Here is a 26059-nt window from a genome sequence, read left to right on the forward strand (position 1 = left end):
TTACCTTAAGCAGACAGTTAGTAAACCAACTCGTGAGGGTAACGTCTTAGACCTCCTGGAAACAAACAGACCTGAACCTACCGAATCAGTTAACGTAGAGGAAAGTATCAGTGATCGTAAGGCTGTGACAGCATCTATGACGACGGGTAAAACAAGAAATGCTAAGAAAGGTAGGAAGATATAGTTCAAAAATGGCTCTGAGCACTATAGGACTTAACGTCTGTCATCAGTCCCCTGGATGATATAGTTGCTTAGCAAAGGTGAAAAGATAAAAATTTCAGAGTACGTCAGCAGTCAGCATCAAATATTCAGCGATGAGGACGAAGATGTCGAGAACAAATGGAAAAAATTCAAAGGCATCGTTCAATATTCCCTAGACAAGCATGTTCCGAGTAAGGTTTTAAGGGATGGGAAAGATCCACCGTGGTTTAAATGCCGTGTTATAAAAGCTTTACGTAAACAAAGAGCACTTCATCTCAGATTCAAGAGAAGTAAAAACCTACCTGACAAACAAAAGCTGAACGAAGCGAAAATGAGCGTAAGGAGGAGAATGAGAGATGAGTTCAATAATTTCGAAAGTAAGACGTTGTCAACCGACCTGAGTAGAAACCCTAAGAGATTTTGGTTGTATGTGAAATCAGTAGACCTAAGAGGGTCAAAATTAATTATTCATTTTCTCAGCGACCACACCGGCACCGAAAAGGAAGATAACACAGAGAAGGCAGAAATACTGACCGTAGTCTTCCGAAGTTGTTTCACGGCGTAAGATCGTAACACTGTCCCTCCTTTCAATCGTCATACGAACTTCGAAATGGCAGATATTGAGATAACCGATAGCGGAAATGAAAAGCAAATGGTTCAAATGGCTCTGGGCACTATGGGACTTAACTTCTGAAGTCATCAGTCCCCTAGAACTTAGAACTATTTAAACCTAACAAACCTAAAGACATCACACACATCCATGCCCAAGAAAGGATTCGAACCTGCGACAGTAGAGGTCGCGCGGTTCCAGAATGTAGCGCCTAGAACCGCTCAGCCATCCCGGCCGGCCAATGAAAATCAGCTACAATCGCTTAGTAGCGGAAAGGCTTCAGGGAAAGTTGAGATACCTATTAGATTCTACGAAAGAACTTGCTCCCCTTCTAGCAGTAACATATCGTAGATCGCTTGAGCAACGAAAGGTACCTAACGACAGGAAAAAAGAACAGGTCATTCCCGTTTTTAAGAAAGGCCGTAAGAGAGATCCACACAATTATAGACGTATATCGTTGACGTCAATCTGTTGTAGAATTATGGAACATGTTTTATGCACAAGAATTATGAAGTTCTTGGAAAATGAAAATCTCCTCTATAAAATTCACCATGGATTCCGCTGACGGAGAACCTGCGTAACTCAGCTCGCTCTGTTCCTCCATGAGATACACAGCGCAGTGGACAACGGCGCTCAGGTTGACGTCGTGTTCCTTGATTTCTAGTAGGCATTTGACATCGTCCTGCATTGCCGTTTAACGAAAAAAATATGAGCTTACAGAGTATCGGAGCAGACCTGCAATGGATTCAAGACTTTCTTGCAGATAGAATTCAACACTTCTATATCGATAGGTGTAAAAGTAATAACCGGGGTACCACAGGGAAGTGTGGTAGGACCGCTGCTGTTTACAGTATATACACTCCTGGAAATTGAAATAAGAACACCGTGAATTCATTGTCCCAGGAAGGGGAAACTTTATTGACACATTCCTGGGGTCAGATACATCACATGATCACACTGACAGAACCACAGGCACATAGACACAGGCAACAGAGCATGCACAATGTCGGCACTAGTACAGTGTATATCCACCTTTCGCAGCAATGCAGGCTGCTGTTCTCCCATGGAGACGATCGTAGAGATGCTGGATGTAGTCCTGTGGAACGGTTTGCCATGCCATTTCCACCTGGCGCCTCAGTTGGACCAGCGTTCGTGCTGGACGTGCAGACCGCGTGAGACGACGCTTCATCCAGTCCCAAACATGCTCAATGGGGGACAGATCCGGAGATCTTGCTGGCCCGGGTAGTTGACTTACACCTTCTAGAGCACGTTGGGTGGCACGGGATACATGCGGACGTGCATTGTCCTGTTGGAACAGCAAGTTCCCTTGCCGGTCTAGGAATGGTAGAACGATGGGTTCGATGACGGTTTGGATGTACCGTGCACTATTCAGTGTCCCCTCGACGATCACCAGTGGTGTACGGCCAGTGTAGGAGATCGCTCCCCACACCATAATGCCGGGTGTTGGCCCTGTGTGCCTCGGTCGTATGCAGTCCTGATTGTGGCGCTCACCTGCACGGCGCCAAACACGCATACGACCATCATTGGCACCAAGGCAGAAGCGACTCTCATCGCTGAAGACGACACGTCTCCATTCGTCCCTCCATTCACGCCTGTCGCGACACCACTGGAGGCGGGCTGCACGATGTTGGGGCATGAGCGGAAGACGGCCTAACGGTGTGCGGGACCGTGGCCCAGCTTCATGGAGACGGTTGCGAATGGTCCTCGCCGATACCCCAGGAGCAACAGTGTCCCTAATTTGCTGGGAAGTGGCGGTGCGGTCCCCTACGGCACTGCGTAGGATCCTACGGTTTTGGCGTGCATCCGTGCGTCGCTGCGGTCCGGTCCCAGGTCGACAGGCACGTGCACCTTCCGCCGACCACTGGCGACAACATCGATGTACTGTGGAGACCTCACGCCCCACGTGTTGAGCAATTCGGCGGTACGTCCACCCGGCCTCCCGCATGCCCACTATACGCCCTCCCTCAAAGTCCGTCAACTGCACATACGGTTCACGTCCACGCTGTCGCGGCATGCTACCAGTGTTAAAGACTGCGATGGAGCTCCGTATGCCACGGCGGTGCACAAATGCTGCGCAGCTAGCGCCATTCGACGGCCAACACCGCGGTTCCTGGTGTGTCCGCTGTGCCGCGCGTGTGATCATTGCTTGTACAGCCCTCTCGCAGTGTCCGGAGCAAGTATGGTGGGTCTGACACACCGGTGTCAATGTGTTCTTTTTTCCATTTCCAGGAGTGTATATGACCTATTAGAAAGCGTCGGATGCTCCTTAAGGCTATTTGGAGATGGTGCAGCTGTTTATACCAAAGTAGCAACGCCAGAAGAATCTTATGGAAATGTAACTCATCCACGAAGTAAGTGGCTTATAAGGTGCTTGTTTGCTCGATTCTTGAGTATTGTTTATCTATCTGGGATCCCTATACGGTAGGACTGATAGATACAGAAGATCCAACGAAAAGCTGCGCGTTGCGTCACGGGATCGTTTAGCGGGCGAGAGAGCGTTACGGAGCTGCTAAACAAACTCCACTGGCAGATGTTACAAGAGAGACATTGTGCATCACGGAGAGATATGCTATTGAAATTTCGGGACAGCGCTTTTCAGGAGGAGTCAGACAACATATTACTTCCTCCCACATACATCTCGCGTATTGACTATTAAGAGAAAATTCGAGAAGTTAGAGCCAATACAGAGGTTTACCGACAATCATTCTTCCCATGCACTATTTGTGAGTGGAACAGGGTTGAAGGGATCAGATATTTGCACCAAAATTACCCTCCGTAACTCACCATTAGGTGGCTTGCGGAGTATCATGTAGATGTAAATGTAGATTATTATTAGAGATGATAGTCACCCCTTTTATCGAACACACTGAGCTACAGTGCTGTCATCCCATTACCACGGGTTCTTTGATGCGTCCGACACGCGTCAAGAAAGTGGCAAAGGATCCCTCTAAGACTATCCAGTTTGTATCTTGTACAATTTCGTGATCAGAATGAATACTCACAAACCACAGAAGATTTATTGAGTTATTAGACCTTTAGTCAGTATGGCGGATTTAGCTTCTTGTTTCCTTGTAGATCCATCCGTAGTGATAGTGAATGCTGGTACGCAAACTCCATGCAACCTTCTCCCAGAGGTTTCGCTTTTACGAGTGTTGTGCTTTTCGAAGTTCAGAGTTTATTGTGTTCTCATACATCCATATCCTACCATCTTTGAGCAAAGGTCACTTGCTAATTTTAAATGTAAAAAATGTTTAAGCTAAATTCTCCCACTCTTATGAAACCGTATTAACATCATAATTCTTGGCATATGATGTGTGAATCGAGTGCAAATATCTGTATGGCTAACAAATATTTCTTTCATTGTATGTAATTCACTCGTCGTCTCCGGCATGTGCATTCTGCTATTTTCCTATATCCCATGTGAAATCTCTGATGCAAGGGGCCCCGCTTCAGAAATTAATAACGAATACTCCATAAAACCCACTCCCTGGATCATTGGGCTTAAGTGTCGATATTAATTTCCGTTGCGCTTTTCAAATAATTGATTGGATTATATATAAGTAAAGTTTCGCACAGTCTCCACATGACAATGCATACTGTGCGCATGAGCTACAGTAACGTTTTCCCTACCCCTCATGAGAATCATAATACTTTCCAGAAATCCTTGGCATATAGCAGAAAGTGTGATCCAAAAACTAAGAAACAAAATATGTATAATAATCAGAAATATAAGCAGAACGATAAATTTTGATTCCATAAAAAACAGTTTAGCACAGCGATCATAGATTACAAGGAAGGAGAGGCACAAAGCAGTCAGTCGCAACTGTATTAATTTTTAATATTCTTGCAAATCTAGATTTCGGCTACAAAGAGCCATCTTTAGGGCATTTGAGTTACAATTCAACAGACTAGCATCAGTACATGTCACGTTATGTTCTTACAGGTGTAAGGACATATGTTGATATTGCCTACATACGCTCACTCGCTGTACATGATATGGATGCAGCAGGTTCTCAAATAGCATTCTTAAGACTGTCATGTGATCAATATTACTTGTTGCAGCTAATTCCCTTACGCAAACCCTAGGGTTGCCATCAACTGCACGAAGAAGTTCCTCCTCCATTTCGGGTGTCCTTCCTCTCACAGACCTCCCTCAGTCATGAACAGTAGGCTCGATCGTTCCGTGCTCAGTGAAGACCACCATTAACTGCTCAAACGTCCTCCTGTCGGGGCCTTGTTTTGGAAATCTCTGTCGATATAAGTGTCGACCTCCGCGACCATTAAAATCTACTAATACTGCCAGCAAATGGACGTCTGACAACTCCGCATTTGAGCACATATCCATTGCACTGTATCAGAAACTAAGTGCGTGGTGATCACCACACGGCTAATACCACGTGCTCAATGCTAGTCGCATGTCAATATAAGCAACGAAATGAGACACACATCAGAGTTACTTTCGTTCAAATGGAACATCAAAAGTTGGTGGCGAAACTAAGAATTTCAACTTACTGTACACACTTTGGACATCTTCAGTGTATTATGAACACGGAACAGATTTTCATCTGCCAAGATAGCTGAAATCTTGTCTTCATATATATTACTGGTTTCAGCAATTCTCTGTGCTATCTTCGGATATATATTTACATCATTATACAATCTTCTCCTTCAGCACAGCAAATTGCGCTACGCAATAATGTTCTTGTTCGTATCAGAGCTCTGCTAGAATTCGGCATGTCAGTTTTAATATAACAACTACGTTCAAACACGCTTTTGGGCCTATTACAAGTGTTCACATTTATCACTACTGACGATCTTGGCAGTTGAAAATTTGTTCGGTGTTCATAACTTACCGTACGTTATAACTAAACGTTTCATATATGTGTGTCTGTCATGATTAATACGATAATAGAGGGAAGCAGACAATGGGCGCCAACATGGAAATAAAGGGTTCCCGGAGCCAGGTACTATTATTTGTAAGTCATCAATCTTCTGAATAGTTTGATGCGACCATGCACGAATTCCTCTGCTGTGGCAAACTTTTCCTCTCAGATAGCACTTGAAACTTATGTACGTTCTCAATTACTTGCTGGGTGTATTTCAAGCTTTGTCTTCATCTACTTCCATAAATGTTTCCTGTCAGTATGGCCGCACCTTTTGTGTCTATCACGTTTGTGGCACCTGTCATATTTCACAGTTTTGACCCAAATTGAATATGGTGAATGTATTGAGTCTTGAGGACGAAACATCAGACGAAAATTTTAAAAGTGACAAGTAGAAATAGAACTAACAATATAAATTTTCAGTAATGCCATTTAACACCTTGTTTCCGATAAAAGTATTATTTACCAAATTTAACTTAAATGACGTGAGCTAATGACTAATACCGCACAATGACATGGAAGTGAGAAATCTTCAATATCTTCGAGGTGTGACAATAAAGTTATGAGACTGATTTTCTTTGCAAGATGTGGCAACCCTGCAGGCTTGCGCAGGCAAAATATATTTGACCTTGGTCTATAAGCTGCTTCTAGTCCAAATGGCACATCGATGCAACTGCTAAGCCGTGAGTTGTGCTGTAATAAGTTAACACGTGTTTGTGTCTCACGTCACGGAAATGGAACCGCATAATATTGCGCAACGGTATGCCATTTCGTTTTGCGTTAAATTGGGTGAAAACGTGACGACAACTTATGGTAAGCTTCTGAAGGCTTTTGGAGAGGAGGTTACGTTAAGAGATAAAGTTTTTCGTTTGCATAAAATGTTTAGTTAAGACAGAACGAATGTTGAAGATGAAGACCGCAGTGGACGACGATCGACCTCAGGGACGGATGTCAACTTAGCCAAGGTGCGTGAAGTCGTACGATCTGATCGAAGATTATCCGTGAAAATGATTGCAAAAGAAATGAAGATCAATAGAGAAACGGTTCGTCTAGTAATAACTGAAGATCTTGGTATGAGAAAGATTTGTGCAAAAATGGTCCCCAAAAATCTCACACCATAACAGGCGAGAAACACGGAAAAATGTGGCAGCCGATCTGCTAGAGCAAACGGAATTAACTCCAGAATTGTTCAGCCGTGTTATCACTGGTGATGAAAGTTGGTTTTTTCAGTATGATCCAGAGACAAAACGCCAAAGTTCACAATGGTGCTCAAAGGGATCACGCAGACCAAAAAAAGCTCGCATTTCAAAGTCAAAAGTGAAATGCATGCTTGTGTGCTTCTTTGATTCCAAGGGAATTGTTCATAAAGAGTGGGTGCCTCCTGCACAAAAAGTTAACCAATATTACTACAAAGAAATTCGAGAAACACTTCGTAAAAGGATTCTTCGTGTCCGTGCCATCACTGCTGATAATTGGATTCTGCATCACGATAATGCGCCATCTCATACTGTTCTGTCAGCACAGCAATTTTTAACCTCAAAATAAATTTCAGTACTACTACAGCCACCTTATTCACCACATATCGCTCCATGCGACTTTTTTCTATTTCCAAGATTCAAAACGGCGGTAAAGGGACACCGTTTTCAAACAACACAGGATGTCCAAAAAGATGTGGCCAGGGTCTTGGAGGATATTACAGAAGATGAGTTCCAGAAATGTTACCGTCAATGGTAGAAGCGCTGGAAAAAATGCATGCAGTCAGAAGGGAACTACTTTGAAGGAGACAACACTAAAATTGACTAAAGTGGTAAGCAACTTTTTTTTTTCACATCAGTCTCATTAGTTTATTGTCGCACCTCGTATACCTGTTGTCCTCTGAAAGTGAGGAATATTTTCTGAAAGTTTGGATATACCTTTTTGTTGCACCCTGCTTAGGGTTCACACCTTCAGGTGTATTTATAGGTCTAGTTTTATTTGCAATCGATTTCGGTGCCACATTACACCATCTCCAGACCACTTTATTATGCCAGGTGATCGTTTGGATAGCGGGTAATCATCGTCATTCATCTCATAGATGGTACAAAAAGTTTGTGTCCATCACGCTGAAACTTTTGTTCCTTTTATCGTGTGAACGGCTTTATCACTACGCTCAGTCTTGTACTGCCGTCGTTCACAACATAGCAGGCAAGACGGTAAAATTTGTCGATAATCATGTGTCTTGACCATCCCGCGACAGACGACCAGTACAAGGCTTGACGATATGGCCGTCTGGTGGCACTTGAGTAGTGCGTGCGCCGTGGGAACTGGGACGCTGTCCTTCCAACACGGAGCAGCTACTTATATTTCAGTTGCTCGTCGAAATCTGACAATGTATCCAAAAACTAGACACGAAAATGAAATGGCTACAATTTGCTGTAGATCATGTGCGACTAGTTGCAGAACATTTGTCATACATCTGTTAAATATTGCCATTTGAAACGAAAATGAGAGAAAGCACCGAGATAACTGCAACAACTAGAAAAAAGGTATGGTCGAAGAGAGGCGCAATAAAAACAAGAACGAGACTTTCGCTCTATGCTGTTTGTGACAATGCATGACCCTCCTGTGTAGCAAACGGATCTAAAGATAGTCATTTGTGACTGTAGGAACCTGCTGTCTGTTAAGGGAATTGTGAAAAGTGTGTCGGAAAATAATATATGGCTCTTCACTCTACGATGTATATCGAAGTTCTGTTGGAAGCCGATCCCGTTACTAAAGAAAAGCAGTCGTCAGACCTAGAAGGCTGCGACCTGGTATTGACTGACAGACGGTAGTTCATCGTCCCAGGGAGTCTCAGATGGACGATGAAAGGTCCGATCTGAACTTCTTAGTGGGAACGTCTTTGTCGTGGGTACTTTCACTGGCACGAAACTCGTCCACCGTAGCAGATGTACCACTCCACACCGACATTTTTGTGTTTCATGTATTTTAGTTCTCTAATGTGATTGCGGTAATATTGTGAGGCAACTAAATTCGAGCGTAGATAATATCCTTTTTCCAGCAGCGAGTAATCCAGAACAAGTTTTGCACTCTCCATGAACTGCATGTAGACAGAAGACTTCTAATGTTGAAGCTTGTGGGATTTGCGGATAGCAGCCCACAACATGTTTAGCTGGGAAAGTAGCAACCTTTCTTTAAACACAAATCAAAGGCAGATCTCCGTATTGTCAACATATCCAATGCTCCACAATGTGTGGTGCTCTATCCAGCGCAGTCTGGTAAGCCAAAACATTATGATTGCTGCCCAGTGCGACGTTGGATGCCACCTGGTGGCGACGGGGCACGTGACGCGATAACAAAAGTATGTAAGTGGAGAAGACAAGGGCGGGGGATCATCCTAGAGAAGATATGGGCTGCAAATGGGGAAATCGATTATGATAAGGGACTTTGACAAAGGGCACATTATTATAACGTAGAGCCCGTGAACGAGTATCTCGAAAACGGCGAAGCTGATCGAATGTTCGCGTGCTACTGTGGTGAGAATCTATGGAAATAGGTAGAAAGACAGTGAAACTAAAAGGGTTGGAGGTCCACGGTTCTTCACACATCATAGCGTTCCGAGGTGTGTCTGCTCTGTAAATTACGATGTACGAGTATGGTGATCTGTGCTATCTCTGCCGAAAGCCCACAATTCTGGTTCAGGCACCAGCGTTTAGCAGCATACCGTTCATCGCACATTGCTGAACATGGACATCCTGAGCAGACTACCCATGTGTTGTGAGCCGCAGGTAGGTAAGTGTCAGCGCGACAGAATGTCAATGCTCAGGGCCCGGGTTCTATTCCCGGCTGGGTCGGAGATTTTCTCCACTCAGGGACTGGGTGTTGTGTCGTCCTAATCATCATTATTTCATCCCCATTGTCGCCGAAGTGGCGTCGAATCTAAAGACTTGCACCCGGCGAACGGTCTACCCGACGCGAGGCCCTAGTCGCACGACATTTACACTTTATTTACCCCCGTGTTCACATGTTGCCCGCATCTCGTGGTCGTGCGGTAGCGTTCTCGCTTCCCACGCCCGGGTTCCCGGGTTCGATTCCCGGCGGGGTCAGGGATTTTCTCTGCCTCGTGATGGCTGGGTGTTGTGTGCTGTCCTTAGGTTAGTTAGGTTTAAGTAGTTCTAAGTTCTAGGGGACTTATGACCACAGCAGTTGAGTCCCATAGTGCTCAGAGCCATTTGAACCATTTTTTTTTTTTTGTTCACATGTTGACCCAACGACATCGTCAATTAGGATTACATTGAGCACGAGACCATCCCGATTCGACCATCAATCACATTTTTGTTACATTACGTCGATGGTCGTCTCCACAAACGCCGTCAACGAGGTGAACGGCGGCTCTAAACTGGCAGCGCGTCACGGACGCAGGCTAGTGGGTGCAGTATCGACAATCTCCTGTACTTTCAAGGGACATTTGTTAATAATCGCAGACACCACCTGCATCCCTTCACGCTTGATGTCTTCCCCGAAGGCGATGTCATCGTTCACCAGTGTTATTGTCCGTGGCTCGAAGCGAGACCCGTTCTATAATGGTTTGAAGAGCATTCTGGTGAACTCAGGTTGATGTCTGTTAATCAACATCACCTGATGTAAAGCCTATGGATCCATCCGGGTCGCTGGCATCATCAACGCGTACGAAAATCAGCGGCCCATTATTTACGCAAATTACATTCAAAATGGTTCAAGTGGCTCTGAGCACTATGGGACTTAATATCTGAGGTCTTCAGTCCCCTAGAACTTAGAACTACCTAAACCTAACTAACCTAAGGACATCACACACATCCATGCCCGAGGCAGGATTCGAACCTGCGATGGTAGCGGTTGCGCTGTTCCAGACGGAAGCGCCTAGAACCGCCCGCGAATTACGTGGCCTGTGAGCAAACATCTGATGCCACATACCTCCACAAATCTACCAACGAACTTTCGGATCCCTAATACGCAGAATCGGTCATGTATTTTTTTTTTCCAAAGGCAGCCAAACATGCTATTAAGCAGGTGTCGTAATGTTTAGGTTCATCAGTGTATATTTACAATATTTTATCAATGCTGAAAACATTGTCATACTTCTGCTTTCATTGTCAACATAACATTTAACGGATCGATATTTTTACGTCTGGCTATATTTAGCCATCACTGCTGTAACCACGCGTGAGAACTAAAAAGAGAGAAATGATGACCAGGTACTATGAAACACGTTGCTAAAAAAGGTGCTTCATGTTAAGGGCTGTTGGAGTTCCAATACAATTTCGACAAATACCAATAACCTGCGGGGAAAAAAATAGTTCTTATTCATCATGCGGTTTGTTACATATAAACGGCCGGTGTACCCAAGCGGTTCTAGGCGCTTGAGTCTGGAACCCCGCGACCGCTACGGTTCGAATCCTACCTTGGGCATGGATGTGTGTGATGTCCTTACGTCAGTTAGGTTTAAGTGGTTCTGCGTTCTAGGGTACTGATGACCTCAGATGTCAAGTCCCATAGTGCTCAGAGCCATTTGAACCATTTGTTACATATAACTCGTCTCCGAGCCACAGTTAATGGCATTACAAAATCCGAGGAAACTGTAAGATCATTTGGCATTTTCGGCGGATGCGTCAGTGGCATCTGATGCGGATCACTTCACAAACGCAAAACTTAAACCTTACAAAGAAGTGCATCGACTGACCAGATACCTTAGCTCGCATTCAGTACTGTAAATCACTATTGTAGTCTGTACATGGTGGCAGTGTTGATCTTGATATTCTCATTCTTATGACAAAGTACTGCTACGTTACTTGGGGTAGGTGAACGAAGGAAACAGTCGACGTTGGAGTTCTGTCCTGTCTTCAGATACGCCTCATTATCTTGTCTTAGACGCTTTTGCATTACCGTCAATAAAATAACCGTATGGTTTTTTGTTAGTTGTTAATTCACATCCACATCAGACGTGCGGGTTGGTGGAAAATAGATAACGCTGGAGTAACTATCCTTGATGTACCAATCATTTTCAGATTCGCAACTTGCGTTGATCTTAAAGTTCATGTACGTAAAAAAATTCAGCCGTTCTTCTAGGGAACAAAAGGTCATTTCTCGATGCACCAATCACATTGCACTGACTGAAGAATTTAGTTGCAGTGCTGAGGTCGAGCAATAGTATTAAAATTCAATTTTAGTTTGTAACTCTTGTGTAGGTGATGACTTACAAATAAATTTGTTTTTGGGTGGGATTCGCGTTGAGTAAAACAAAAATTTTACTCCTTTACCCCAGACGTGCTTGCTGAACTTACGGAATCATCAGGGAATATTTTTCTTTCTATTAAAAAACAGGAAGAAAATGATCTTTACTTAATGTCATGCATAAACACAAGTTCTTAAGTATTTATAAATTTGAAAACATAGAAGATTTTTTATTTATACCTTGTTACCACATGTAATGGTTTTCGTTGTTATTCGTGTTTTGCATTACAGTTATTTTCCTTTCACAATTAGTCATGGGCAACCGAATAGAACTTAACGCAGAAAATTTATTTACTTTAAAAATTTACGACTGGATATATAATGGTTAGCCCTATTATGAATTAACTCTGTGTGAATATTTTGTGTCCGTTTACGCAATATGTTAAACTTACTTTTCCTGGTTTCCCCATTACCTTCACTGTAAAAACTGTTATTTGTAGATTTTTCATTTTCAGTGTTAACAAAACCACGAAAACAAGATGGTGGTGAGTTGAACAGTCGATACTCTGGGTGGGAGTGTTGAATATTTGTGAGGTGTATCTGATGGTGAGTGTGCATGCGCTCGCGTGCGCGCAGCCTGTATGTCAGTGTGTGTGAGAGTGTTTTAACAGTTGAGGATGTGTGGGCATTTATTTATTCCTGCGATCAAATGATGCCGCCTCCCTCGTAAATGGCGCTTCAGTTTTCTCTAACGTCCTACCAATGTCGCTCCAATCCCGGATTTCTGCTCAGTACAATACGCCAACATCTTTAGTTGGAGGTGGTGACCGAAGTCTGTCTGCTGGGTTTCCCACACGACGCTGGTGGCGTTAGAATAACCACTGACAATGATTTGAATGTTGAAGACTAAAATGCTCATAATCTGCTGGATTAGAATCATAAGTATATGAAAACTATATTTCATTACCTCTTTTTAATTGTCGTTGAAACTGGCATTATCAGAAAAATATTTTCTGTGATAGCTGAGAGGGAGTGGGCAGTGCAGCACTCTGAAAAAAAAATCCAGATTGTATTTCTACTCAACGAAAACAATTTTAATTGCATAGGTTTCTGTGAACAGCGTCAGTTGACATGTAAGTATCTTGAGTATGGCAACCCGTCATATTGTAAAAAAACTACACTGAGACACCAACGTTTCAGTCACGGTACTGTATAACAATAAATTTTCTCACACAAAGCGAAAGATACAGCAAAGTTATCGTTTGGTGGTGGTGGTGGTTGTTGGGATGTTTAAGGGGGACTAAACAGCTAAGGTCATCAGTCCCCTATCGTTTGGTATCTGATAATATAAACTGTACAGGAATACACTATTTAAAATCAAGTGCTGCTCTGCTTTGGTGAAACTATCCAAGGTATTCTCACCATTAACCTAACTGGAGAACGTAAGTCACATTTGTCCTTTATTTGTTAGCGGTTTCGTGAAGTTTCAGTCTCACTCAATAAACTAATGCACAGAACCTCTTACGGCTGAGTTGCAGGAGTTCGTATGTAAGGAAGCACAGTGTATAAATCGATAATGAAATGTCCTCCATATACTTGCAATATATTCACGATTAAAATGGGAGGAAGGTAACTATTTAATATCCAAACACCAATTATTATGAAATATTTATTTCGCTTTTGATTGTCAGCATACAAAAACGATCGATATTTTCTACCAGGTCTTCAATTTTTTATCAGAATTTTGTACAAAATTGTCATATAAAACGGTTAAGTACAAACATTGCTGCTCCTGAGGGTCGAGCTGACGAAACAGCGTCCATTATTGTATTGTCGGTTGTGAAGTGCAGAGAAGCTCCCTCTTGCGTGTGTGATATGTGTGTGTGTGTGTGGCACTCCTCAGGCCACGGTCCACTGTTGCGGTGTGGAGCAAGACCGCTGCAGAAGCCTGCTGACCAGCACAGCAAGCGCCCACAGGCCCACGCAACCTGTGAACAACAGTATCACTGGAACGCATACATCCAACAACAACGAGGCTGATGTCGTAGGACAAGAGGGAAAATTTGTTATTGACGTTCAAAAAAGCAAAGACGGTGCAGTGTTTAATGCAGCGACTGATAGAGCAAAATTAGTAAGTGAATTACGAGGCATACAACAGCAGTGAAAATTTCTTGGGTGAAAGTAGTAACTATCATTTCAGAAATGAAAACTACAGACATCAAAAAAAGTTTTGCATCACCCCGGTTCCCAGACCTCCTGAAGATTGACGTAGACTGTGGACACTGTATCACAACATAGTCCCTTTGACTGTTCAGAGGTGTCACTAAAACCGCCCAAAGATGTAAACAACCATGCATGAGCAGCACCTATTAGACGGAAGGGGTCCGACAGCCGGTCAGTTCCAGTCATTCCACCAGGAAGGACGTACACGTCTTGTGTTGTCTGTGGTTCAACCATGCCTAGACGGTCAGTACCGCGGTTCGATCGCGTCCGCATTGTAACTTAGTTACAGGAACGGCTCTCAACAAGGGAAGCGTCCAGGCCTTTCGGAATGAACCAAAGCGATGTTGTTCGGACATGGAGGAGATACAGAGAAACAGGAATTGTCGATGATATGCCTCGCTCAGTCCGTTCAAGGGCTACTACTGCAGTTGATAACCACTACCTACGGATTATGGCTCGGAGGAACCCTGACAGCAACGCCATCAAGTTGAACAATGCTTTTCGTGCAACATCAGGGCATCGTGTTACAACTCAAACTGTGCGCAATAGGCTGCATGATGCGCAGCTTCACTCCCGACGTCCGTGGCGAGGTCCATCTTTGCAACCATGACACCATGCAGCGCGGTACAGATGGACCCAACAACATGCCGAATGGACCGCTCTTCACCGATGAGTGTCGCATATGCCTTCAACCAGACAATCGTTGGAGACATGTTTGGAGGCAACCTGGTCAGGCTGAACACCACAGACACACTGTCCAGCTAGTGCAGCAAGGTGGAGGTTCCCTACTGCTTTGGGGTGGCATTATGTAAGGCAGACGTCCGCCGCTGGTGGTCATGGAAGGCGCCGTAACGGCTGTACTATATGTGAATGCCATCCTCCGACCGATAATGCAACCGTATCGTCAGCATATTGGCGAGGCATTCGTCTTCATGGGCGACAATTCGCGCCCCCATCGTGCACATCTTGTGAATGACTTCCTTCCGGATAACGATATCGCGTGACTAGGGTAGCCAGCATGTTCTCCAGGCGTGAACGCTATCGAAGATGCATGGGATAGATTGAAAAGGGCTGTTTATGAACGACGTGACCCAACTACCACTCTTAGGGATCCACGCCGAATCGCCGTTGAGGAGTGGGACAATATAGACCAACAGTGCCTTGATGAACTTGTGGATAGTATGCCACGACGAATACAGGCATGCACCAATGCAGGAGGACGTGCTACTGGGTATTAGAGGTACCAGTGTGTACAGCAATCTGGACCATCATCTCTGAAGGTCTTGCTGTATGATGATACAAAATGCAATGCTTGGTTTTCATGAGCAATAAAAATGGTGGAAATGATTTTTATATTAATCTATATTCCAATTTTCTCTACAGGTTCCGGAACTCTTGGAACCGAGGTGATGTAAAACCTTTTTTGATGTGTGTATTTCGATAGTAGACTTCGTGCCCATCGTAAGGATGTGCCAGTGCACCGCCGTTCTGTGTCAGATTATACGAATGAAAAGTTTATATTGGTGTAGAGTGAATTGTTTTGGGACAAAGCTAGATTGAAATACTAAATTTAAAATGAGTCAAGTGCAAGCAGAACTCTTGCACTTACGGTTCCGTACAAACGTATAAATAGACAGTTCATGCATTCCTGGAATCGAGAATCTTGACGATTTCTGACTGTTCGATGCCGATACTGGCAGGATATCGGTCCTGGCAATTTCCAAAATCTCAGAATCTCTACAGTATTTAAGAAAGTGTTCAGGTCATACAAAAAGAAGAAAGGACAGGGGTTTAGTTTTTATATAAAGAGAGAGAAATTTAATACAGTATTTTTATTTACCTTCCAAATTTTTATCTTACATGCTTTTGTATGATGATCGGTGGAAAGTGGCAAAAAGATATTTTTATATGATATAGATACTATTACACGATTTTCGGAGTTGTTTCTTTACTTGTGCTGTGAAACCCCTCTTCTTAACAAATTTCATGATTCTAGGTGAACAGGAAGTAAGCCATATATTTTGATAAGTGTGTTTGAGACTATTAAATATTTAAACTGTCATATCTTATGGCTACATTAACTTAGAAGCTTATATTTATTGAAGAACCAAGCTATCATAGAACTTAGTTGGTGACATAAATGGCAACTTGATAGTCTACCAATTCCTGAGATAAAGGGGTCTTAACAGACGGTTGGACACACAGACAGTCAGATAACGAATGATAAATAAAGAATCGTGTAGTATAATTACAATTTCACAATTTTCGGTTTCTCCCTTAGTCTCACTGCGAACCCCTTGCGTCTTGCAAAATTTCATGAGTCTGGGTCAACGAGAAGTACTCTATAGGTTTTGATGAGTGAGTTTGCTAATATCAAAATATATGACATAAATGGCACTATCATTTGACTGCATTGGCTTAAAAATTAAATTTTTTTATACTGCCAAGAGACCATGGGCCTTAGTGTGTGATGTAAATTTGAAACTGATACGTCTAGCAGATCATGAGAAAAAGTTTTTTTAACTGTCGGACAGATAGACAGGTGGACAAGAACGTGATCTAATAAGGTTTCCGTCTATACCACTGAGGTAAGAAACTTTGAAAGTGATCATATAAGAGTTCAATTTTTGCCGATTATGATACCAAATCGTAAAAATTTGTGTGATTAACTAAAATTTTATGACATGTTCAAAGTGAATGACAGAAAATAACTGAAATATGTGAAATATTTAGAAAATTCAGTTTGAAACGTCTGAATATTATTTAAACAACGCCATTGGAATATGGAAGCATAGATCGTTGCTGAATGTAGACCAAATGCTGCCTTGACCGATACAGTAGGGACAGTAGTAAGTTACAGAATATTCTAAACACACTCTACTCCAAAATTAGTGAAAACAAACACAGATTAACTTTATTTCTCGAAGATATATTTACACTGCGGTAAAGAGCTGTCTCCAAGCAGATGCAGATATCTACAGAGAACATGAACAAACGAAAACAAGTGATGTACAAACAGCACGTGGTGTTAGCAAGTTTAACTTGTTCCCTGAGCTAAAAAAAAAAAAAAAAGTTCTATGTAGCATATAAGTTAGGAGAGGGATGTGGTTGCTATGCAAGCAGTATCACGCTAACTTTTAACGCTGTGATTTCTCTCGCTGTCGACTGTAAGCATGTAAATCTGTGTGATGTAAGCTCTTGTTCATTTGCAGTTACATGTCTGCAGTCTTCGAGCGCATAGAAATATCTGTGCCACAGAGGAATGAAAACGAAATGATCCTGTCCATTGATGAAGTCTTATATCGCGCCGCATTCGTATTTTATTTTTGGCAGTAGAGGAAATATTGCAGCTCTGTCAAGCCAATCCAGATGACGTCTTTAGTCGTCTGGATCCGTTTTGTTCGCTGTTACAACAGACAGTACGTCGATAATATGCCCTGTTTTAGCTTACCACATACATCTAAGGTGAAAGCAGCGCATAGCACGAAGAAAGTGAGAGGATGAAATCTAATTAGGAACCGTGATGCTTTCGATATTCCATTTCTTAAGGAGCGCTAATAACGCAGCATTGTGTTTCTGGCAAATTGGAGGGGAATGCGGTGACAGTTGTGATTAGTTAGACCTTTGATTTAGTGAATGGAGAATGGAAGTAATGTACAATTGGTAACAATATTTCCCACAAAGGATTCTAATTTCGATGTTTTCAGCAGACTTCCAGAAACAGAGTAGGTCATCAGTTCATCAAGAATATTTTTTTAGAGTAATTCTCGTACAACTAGTCAAGAGGGTGATCGATCTTAATAATTCTGATCAGGATAACCCGGTATGATCTTGAGTCAGTGCTGGCCAAGAACTGGGCTTGCACAAAGAAAAAGACGTCTTATTAAATTTTGTATGTCCATCCTTTTAGCAGGAGGTCTCTGGGACGACGGCCTAAACATGACAAAAAATAAAAACACCTACAGCCGTCCTTATGACTTTATTTTGTCGCTACCAGTTTCAAAGCTTCACTGCGTCATCTTCAAGCTTTTTTCACGCGGTACAGGTTGATACGATCCCCATGCATAACCCATCAGTTTCCAGCATTACTGGATACGCAGATAATGTGTCAGCACTCCAACCATCAACTGCCACTTGGGAAGTGGAGTGTACTAATTGCACAAAACGTAAAGTGACGACCTGACGTGAAGGCTTTCAGAGTACTTGAATTGTAGCCTCCTGTTTTCGACAAGTAGGATGTAATAAACACTGACGAGCAAGCAACAGGTAGAGGATGTGGAAGTGTATTGCGGAGATGAATGTGAGTGGAGAATGCAACGAACTCTCTGGTGCAATCAGGAGCTTAAACAATAAACTAATTAAAATATTAGAGTAATTGTTGGTAATGGAGATACACTTAGAAGAAGCGCACTGTGTCATAAGTAGAGTCCAATCTGAATTCTGGGAGAAGGTGAGGTACAGAACCTCATCTTTGTCTTGTCAATCTCCTTATGGGAAGATGTATGTTGGTGTGCTGAGGAAAGAGGGAGCATACCGCTGGAACAGAGTTCTGATGGGACAGGAGAACGTTCACACGTTAGACGCCACCAACACTATGTATGGGATGAAGGGCCTCCTACCCGCAATTTAACATCGGAGACCATAGACTGTTGCTGCAGATGCCCATCCGACTCGTTTTTAGACGACATAAAGACATGTCCTAAGCCTCTTTTAAGCATAGATATTGTTTTACGAGGAACAAATTCCTTTTACCTTTTACCTTTCGTCTCCATCTTGGTTCAAAATGGTACTATTTAACCTTTTATTTGGCAATATTTCCCTCTAGCAACGTCAAAACTGCACACTGTTTTCTGCAATACGTTTCCCGTTTTGGTCTGGATGGGCAGTGGTGCTTGTAAGAAACATTTAAGGTCTAATTTACAACGATATTCTGTCCTCTCTGGTGAAAAGTTTCTCAATAGTGTACTTCTTTAGCAGGCACTATGCAAGGTTATGTGAGCATCAGTTACCAGCGGAGCATTTTCTTTTGATTTTATGGTTCTCCTTTTTCTTCAATAACACAAACTTCTTATGAACGGGAAGAGGAAGTCATAAGGGTAAGTTGTTATACAAATGTGATAGAGAATTCTTACGGGTCACATTGCTGTTGGATGGAAAATAAGTCAAGAAGAAGAAGAAAACATTATCTCCTGTGCCAGAAAATTATGTTTGATTCACATTGATATGCACAAGAGGGAAAATGTATGCATAGGCTTCGACTGTTAAGTGTGGAAAATGTGTTATTGTTCGATGCTTTGTACCAAAAAGAAATTCTTTTTAGACATTTCACATGAAATATTGCAATATTCAATCATTTTTACAGCCATTGGAACATCATTGTAGTATTTAAGTTTTAAAACACATGCAACTTTCCAAGGTAATGATACTAAATTGTAAAGTACTGTATTTTGAAATTTGTAAAAATTTTTTTTACCTGACCATATACATCTAATTTAAGTAACATAATGTATTTCCTCACGCTATTTGTGTATGCCAAATAAATGTTCAACAGACCAGTTTGTGACACAATTATAGTGACATGAAAATAGTTTAAAATCAACTCGTCGAATAGAAAATAGTACAGCCTGGTAATGAAATCTTAGAACTACTTGATGTGTTGTTATATTTAACCCCCTATGGACGAGCTCAACAGATCTCTAATACGTACTACCGAAACACTGCTGCAAATTTATAGCAACAAGCACTTCATCGCAGTTGCCACGCGTCAGAGATTTGTAACGATTCAGATGACATGCATAGGAAATGACGCTGTGCTGAGACAACGTATTAAACCACGTGCACTGTTGCGTCGTGCGTGTTCTGTATAGTGTGTACGCATTTATTTCACCGGTAGATATTTATTATTAATCATGTTAAGAATGTAAGTGAACTTCTATAACATACAAGGGGACCTTAGGGTATAGGAAATTCAGTTGGTGGTGAGACTTCTCAGGTTTGTAGTATACCTCAAGGGCGTCCAACCATAAAACTTTTAAAGCGCACTAGCCAGAACATTCCAAGAAAAAGGCTTGTAAATTTTACTCGCAGCTCATTTACCGGCCAAATTTTGCGCCTTGGCAGCACAGCGAAATGGCTCCGCCTTTAGCGGACTCGCTTGACACGCAGAAGACCCAGGTTCAGTTCTAACTTTAGGTAGCTTTTTATTTTTTTTATTGTTTTAAAATGACAGCAACTTTTAAATAAAGTTAATATCCTATAATATTATCAGTTAAACCACAAAGAGTTTTACTTTATTTATGAAGTGACTGTTATAACTAGTTAATATAAAGTAAGAAATACAATTAATATTTGTAGTTTTCCAGAATGCTTGGTTAATGACAGGAATCATATTGCGTTAAACACCCATAGTGGCGAAATTCAGTTCTTTTTATGTAACTTAAGAAGGTCCGTTTATATTTTAGGATATCTAGTGGGGATATGAAGCTCGGAGCAGTCTGATAACCCACGACTTGACACATATTCTTCTTATCTGTCGAATTACTTAATTTTCACTAAAAACTAGGACTGAACAACTCCGGTCATTTAAGGCTTTTACTGCGTTTTTAAATACGACATATATTAAATGATAAGTATCTTGTTACAGGGGACATTCTGGGTGACGAATAACAAGCGGTTTTTCGATACATACATATATACATTATTGATATAAACTTCTGGTCACTGTTATTCCTCGACAGCGTGGCTGGCGCAGAAGACTCTCTGCCGCCTTTCACTACTTTACCCGCCAAGATTCCAAGTGCGTCTTCAACTCTCTTGGAAAGTTACGGAGACCAGGCGGAATATCTCACGCAAATAATAAAACACACAAACAGGACTTGTACCCTGATGAAACGTCTTACATAATAATTAAAACTTTGTATTCCGAACGATTATTCTGGATAACAAAAGATGCATATAATTCTACTAATAAAACTTGTTCGTTTATATTCAACATTGATACGATATTTCACGTCCACTTAACGAAATTATTTTATTTCCAAACGTTGGCTACAAAAATCTGGAAAATCTCATACGCTCACAAACTAGTGATCAGTTTCGGGTATCAGGAGCCTTTCTCAAGTCATCGAAACAGAAAAAAATTGGAGTATTCCATGTTAGCTTCCAGACCATGTTAAAAATGTACATGCTGTTGTCTAACTCAAGTTTTTCAATGACCTATGACAGGACAACATACAACAGAATTTCGCAATTCTGGCTGATTTCTACATCAAACTAATTTCTATGTTCATTTAAAAAAGTCTAATAATTTCAAATGCATTTTAATGGATGTAAGTTAGAGCTTTAATTACTATTATCATTAAAATGTTGTTGGATATTTGACGATATTATAAGCTGTAGAGAGGTTGAAAACATTCGTCGTGAATCTGAGGAATCGGTTTCTACATGGAAGAGGAGAGCACAGCTGTTAGCCTATTGTACATACAAACAGGCAGATGGTCAGAAAGTGTCAAGACCCTCAAGGAAGCAATTGACCAATGGTCCTTACCTGCTGAAGTACGGTATATACAGTTGTACCCATCCTTCTTCCTTTGGAAACACAATTCGGTCTTGACTTCGCAGAGAATGGAGCGTTCTGTGACGTGAAATATTACAGTAATTTTTAAAATATTGTTAATTAAAATGTTAAGAAAGGTTTAGCGAATGCATCAGAATCTGCAGATGAAATCAGTCAAGATTCATTATACAGTGAAATGTCGAAGGTGAGGGCAAAAAATTAGGTCGTATATTACGTAAGCTTTCTCACTGACAATAGTTTGTTGACATCGATACATTCAACGTCAGTTGCTCCTGAAGGAATTTGCGAACAGACTCTGGAGATGCTGGCCGAAATAATACTTCTGACTGATGATTAACATACTCATGAAAATGAAAACTGTGGCTGGGAACCTTTGGAAAAAGGGGAAGACGATAGCTGATCAGATGGACAAGAACAGAAAAAGGGGGGCAGAAGGGAGGAAACAGAACATCTTTCTTCACATTGCAAAATTCAAGTTGTTAGTACTGCAAAGACTCGCCCACCTAGGAACTACAAATAACTAAAAAAAAGGATGTTGCCGGTTAAAATAGAAGGAATATTTACCCATGTGCGAAGAAACAATAAAAAAGAAGGAAACAATCTGATAAGCATGCAACAATCAACTCCTGGACAAACGATTGATTTGTTGAAGTCCGAGAGAACTTTCAACAAGTGAATACTCGAAATTTTAAACAGTGGGATTTAGCAGCAGCACAAGAATTTATAGCTTTTGAGTTTAAAGCTTCTGACAGCTGGGTTCATAAATTCAAAAATAAGCATGGGAGTCTGCCAACGGAAATAAACAAAGCAGCTTAGAAACGAAAGGAACAGCGTCGATCGAAGAAACCTTTGCTCCTGCTGAGACATTACGAACCCAGACGATCAAACTGATAATGAATGACAACAAAGATTTTGTTATCAACACTGACTAGACAGGCAAATTATTGCAGAGTTTTTACAGGTTAATTTTGCTGTCCATTTTTGCGATTCTCCGACAAAATACTTCAATTTCGGCTGTTTTCTCTTTCCAGGATGTTAGTATCAGTTGGTGTGTAACAGACTCTGGCTGACAAAGTAAGCAAAACTACACTCCTGGAAATGGAAAAAAGAACACATTGACACCGGTGTGTCAGACCCACCATACTTGCTCCGGACACTGCGAGAGGGCTGTACAAGCAATGATCACACGCACGGCACAGCGGGCACACCAGGAACCGCGGTGTTGGCCGTCGAATGGCGCTAGCTGCGCAGCATTTGTACACCGCCGCCGTCAGTGTCAGCCAGTTTGCCGTGGCATACGGACCTCCATCGCAGTCTTTAACACTGGTAGCATGCCGCGACAGCGTGGACGTGAACCGTATGTGCAGATGACGGACTTTGAGCGAGGGCGTATAGTGGGCATGCGGGAGGCCGGGTGGACGTACCGCCGAATTGCTCAACACGTGGGGCGTGAGGTCTCCACAGTACATCGATGTTGTCGCCAGTGGTCGGCGGAAGGTGCACGTGCCCGTCGACCTGGGACCGGACCGCAGCGACGCACGGATGCACGCCAAGACCGTAGGATCCTACGCAGTGCCGTAGGGGACCGCACCGCCACTTCCCAGCAAATTAGGGACACTGTTGCTCCTGGGGTATCGGCGAGGACCATTCGCAACCGTCTCCATGAAGCTGGGCTACGGTCCCGCACACCGTTAGGCCGTCTTCCGCTCACGCCCCAACATCGTGCAGCCCGCCTCCAGTGGTGTCGCGACAGGCGTGAATGGAGGGACGAATGGAGACGTGTCGTCTTCAGCGATGAGAGTCGCTTCTGCCTTGGTGCCAATGATGGTCGTATGCGTGTTTGGCGCCGTGCAGGTGAGCGCCACAATCAGGACTGCATACGACCGAGGCACACAGGGCCAACACCCGGCATCATGGTGTGGGGAGCGATCTCCTACACTGGCCGTACACCACCCAACGTGCTCTAGAAGGTGTAAGTCAACTACCCTGGCCAGCAAGATCTCCGGATCTGTCCCCCATTGAGCATGTTTGGGACTGGATGAAGCGTCGTCTCACGCGGTCTGCACGTCCAGCACGAACGCTGGTCCAACTGAGGCGCCAGGTGGAAATGGCATGGCAAGCCGTTCCACAGGACTACATCCAGCATCTCTACGATCGTCTCCATGGGAGAATAGCAGCCTGCATTGCTGCGAAAGGTGGATATACACTGTACTAGTGCCGACATTGTGCATGCTCTGTTGCCTGTGTCTATGTGCCTGTGGTTCTGTCAGTGTGATCATGTGATGTATCTGACCCCAGGAATGTGTCAATAAAGTTTCCCCTTCCTGAGACAATGAATTCACGGTGTCCTTATTTCAATTTCCAGGAGTGTATTTTTGTCAGAAGGCATGTTAATGAAGTGACACATTCATACAGCGCTCAGTAGCTCTCACTCTCTCTGGAAAAGTCCTACCTCAAGTATTTGTTTGTTTACAAGATGCAACAGGTAACGTTAGCCTCCGAGTTAAAAAAACAGTAGATGAATTAGCGCAAAAATATAAAAAAGAAGTAATAACGTCTTCGAAATCCAGGAAGCTTACGAGCATCTATTTTTTTTAAATTTTACAAATTTTTCGGCATCCGCATTTTCAAAAAAACTTGTTTCGGTAGATAACTAAACCTATAGACTTGTATGGATAGGAGAGGAATGTACCCCAGGGACGCGTCCTTGGACCTTTGCTGTTCCTGATCTATATAAATGACATGGGTGACAATCCGAGCAGTTCTCTTAGGTTGTTCGCAGATGATGCGGTAATTTACCGTCTAGTAAGGTCATCCGAAGACCAGTATCAGTTGTAAAGCGATTTAGAAAAGATTGCTGTATGGTGTGGCAGGTGGCAGTTGACGCTAAATAACGAAAAGTGTGAGGTGATCCACATGAGTTCCAAAAGAAATCCGTTGGAATTCGATTACTCGATAAATGGTACAATTCTCAAGGCTGCCAATTCAACTAAGTACCTGGGTGTTAAAATTCGAACAACTTCAGTTGGAAAGACCACATAGATAATATTGTGAGGAAGGCGAGCCAAAGGTTGCGTTTCATTGGCAGGACATTAGAAGATGCAACAAGTCCACTAAAGAGACAGCTTACACTAAACTCGTTCGTCCTCTGATAGAATATTGCTGCGAGGTGTGGGATCCTTACCAGGTGGGATTGACGGAGGACATCGAAAGGGTGCAAAAAAAGGCAGCTCGTTTCATTTTTTTTTTGTCATCAGTCTACTGACTGGTTTGATGCGGCCCGCCACGAATTCCTTTCCTGTGCTAACCTCTTCATCTCAGAGTAGCACTTGCAACCTACGTCCTCAATTATTTGCTTGACGTATTCCAATCTCTGTCTTCCTCTACAGTTTTTGCCCTCTACAGCTCCCTCTAGTACCATGGAAGTCATTCCCTCATGTCTTAGCAGATGTCCTATCATACTGTCCCTTCTCCTTATCAGTGTTTTCCACATATTCCTTTCCTCTCAGATTCTGCGTAGAACCTCCTCATTCCTTACCTTATCAGTCCACCTAATTTTCAACATTCATCTATAGCACCACATCTCAAATGCTTCGATTCTCTTCTGTTCCGGTTTTCCCACAGTCCATGTTTCACTACCATACAATGCTGTACTCCAGACGTACATCCTCAGAAATTTCTTCCTCAAATGAAGGCCGGTATTTGATATAAGTAGACTTCTCTTGGCCAGAAATGCCTTTTTTTCCATAACGAGTCTGCTTTTGATGTCCTCCTTGCTCCGTCCGTCATTGGTTATTTTACTGCCTAGGTAGCAGAATTCCTTAACTTCATTGACTTCGTGACCATCAATCCTGATGTTAAGTTTCTCGCTGTTCTCATTTCTACTACTTCTCATTACCTTCGTCTTTCTCCGATTTACTCTCAAACCACACTGTGTACTCATTAGATAGTTCATTCCGTTCTTCAGATCATTTAATTCTTCTTCACTTTCACTCAGGATAGCAATGTCATCAGCGAATCGTATCATTGATATCCTTTCACCTTGTATTTTAATTCCACTCGTGAACCTTTCTTTTATTTCCATCATTGCTTCCTCGATGTACAGATTGAAGAGTAGGGGCGAAAGGCTACAGCCTTGTCTTACACCCTTCTTAATACGAGCACTTCGTTCTTGATCGTCCACTCTTATTATTCCCTCTTGGTTGTTGTACATATTGTATATGACTCGTCTCTCCCTATAGCTTACCGCTACTTTTTTCAGAATCTCGAACAGCTTGCACTATTTTATATTGTCGAACGCTTTTTCCAGGTCGACAAATCCTATGAAAGTGTCTTGATTTTTCTTTAGCCTTGCTT

The 26059-nt window shown here is 42.5% G+C and overlaps 1 protein-coding gene across 1 annotated transcript in view; it reads right to left on the minus strand.

The window, feature by feature from the left end:
* Positions 1-13684: 13684 nt before the first annotated feature.
* The window catches only part of LOC126234651 (suppressor of lurcher protein 1-like), a 652665-nt gene continuing 640290 nt past the window's right edge, over positions 13685-26059 (minus strand). Inside the window, exon 13 of the mRNA XM_049943382.1 lies at positions 13685-13892. Coding sequence (XP_049799339.1) covers positions 13804-13892 — 89 coding nt within the window. The 3' untranslated portion in view covers positions 13685-13803. The remainder of the gene's footprint in view (positions 13893-26059) is intronic.

Source organism: Schistocerca nitens, chromosome 2 (genome assembly GCF_023898315.1).
Source record: "Schistocerca nitens isolate TAMUIC-IGC-003100 chromosome 2, iqSchNite1.1, whole genome shotgun sequence".
Lineage (NCBI taxonomy): Eukaryota > Metazoa > Arthropoda > Insecta > Orthoptera > Acrididae > Schistocerca > Schistocerca nitens.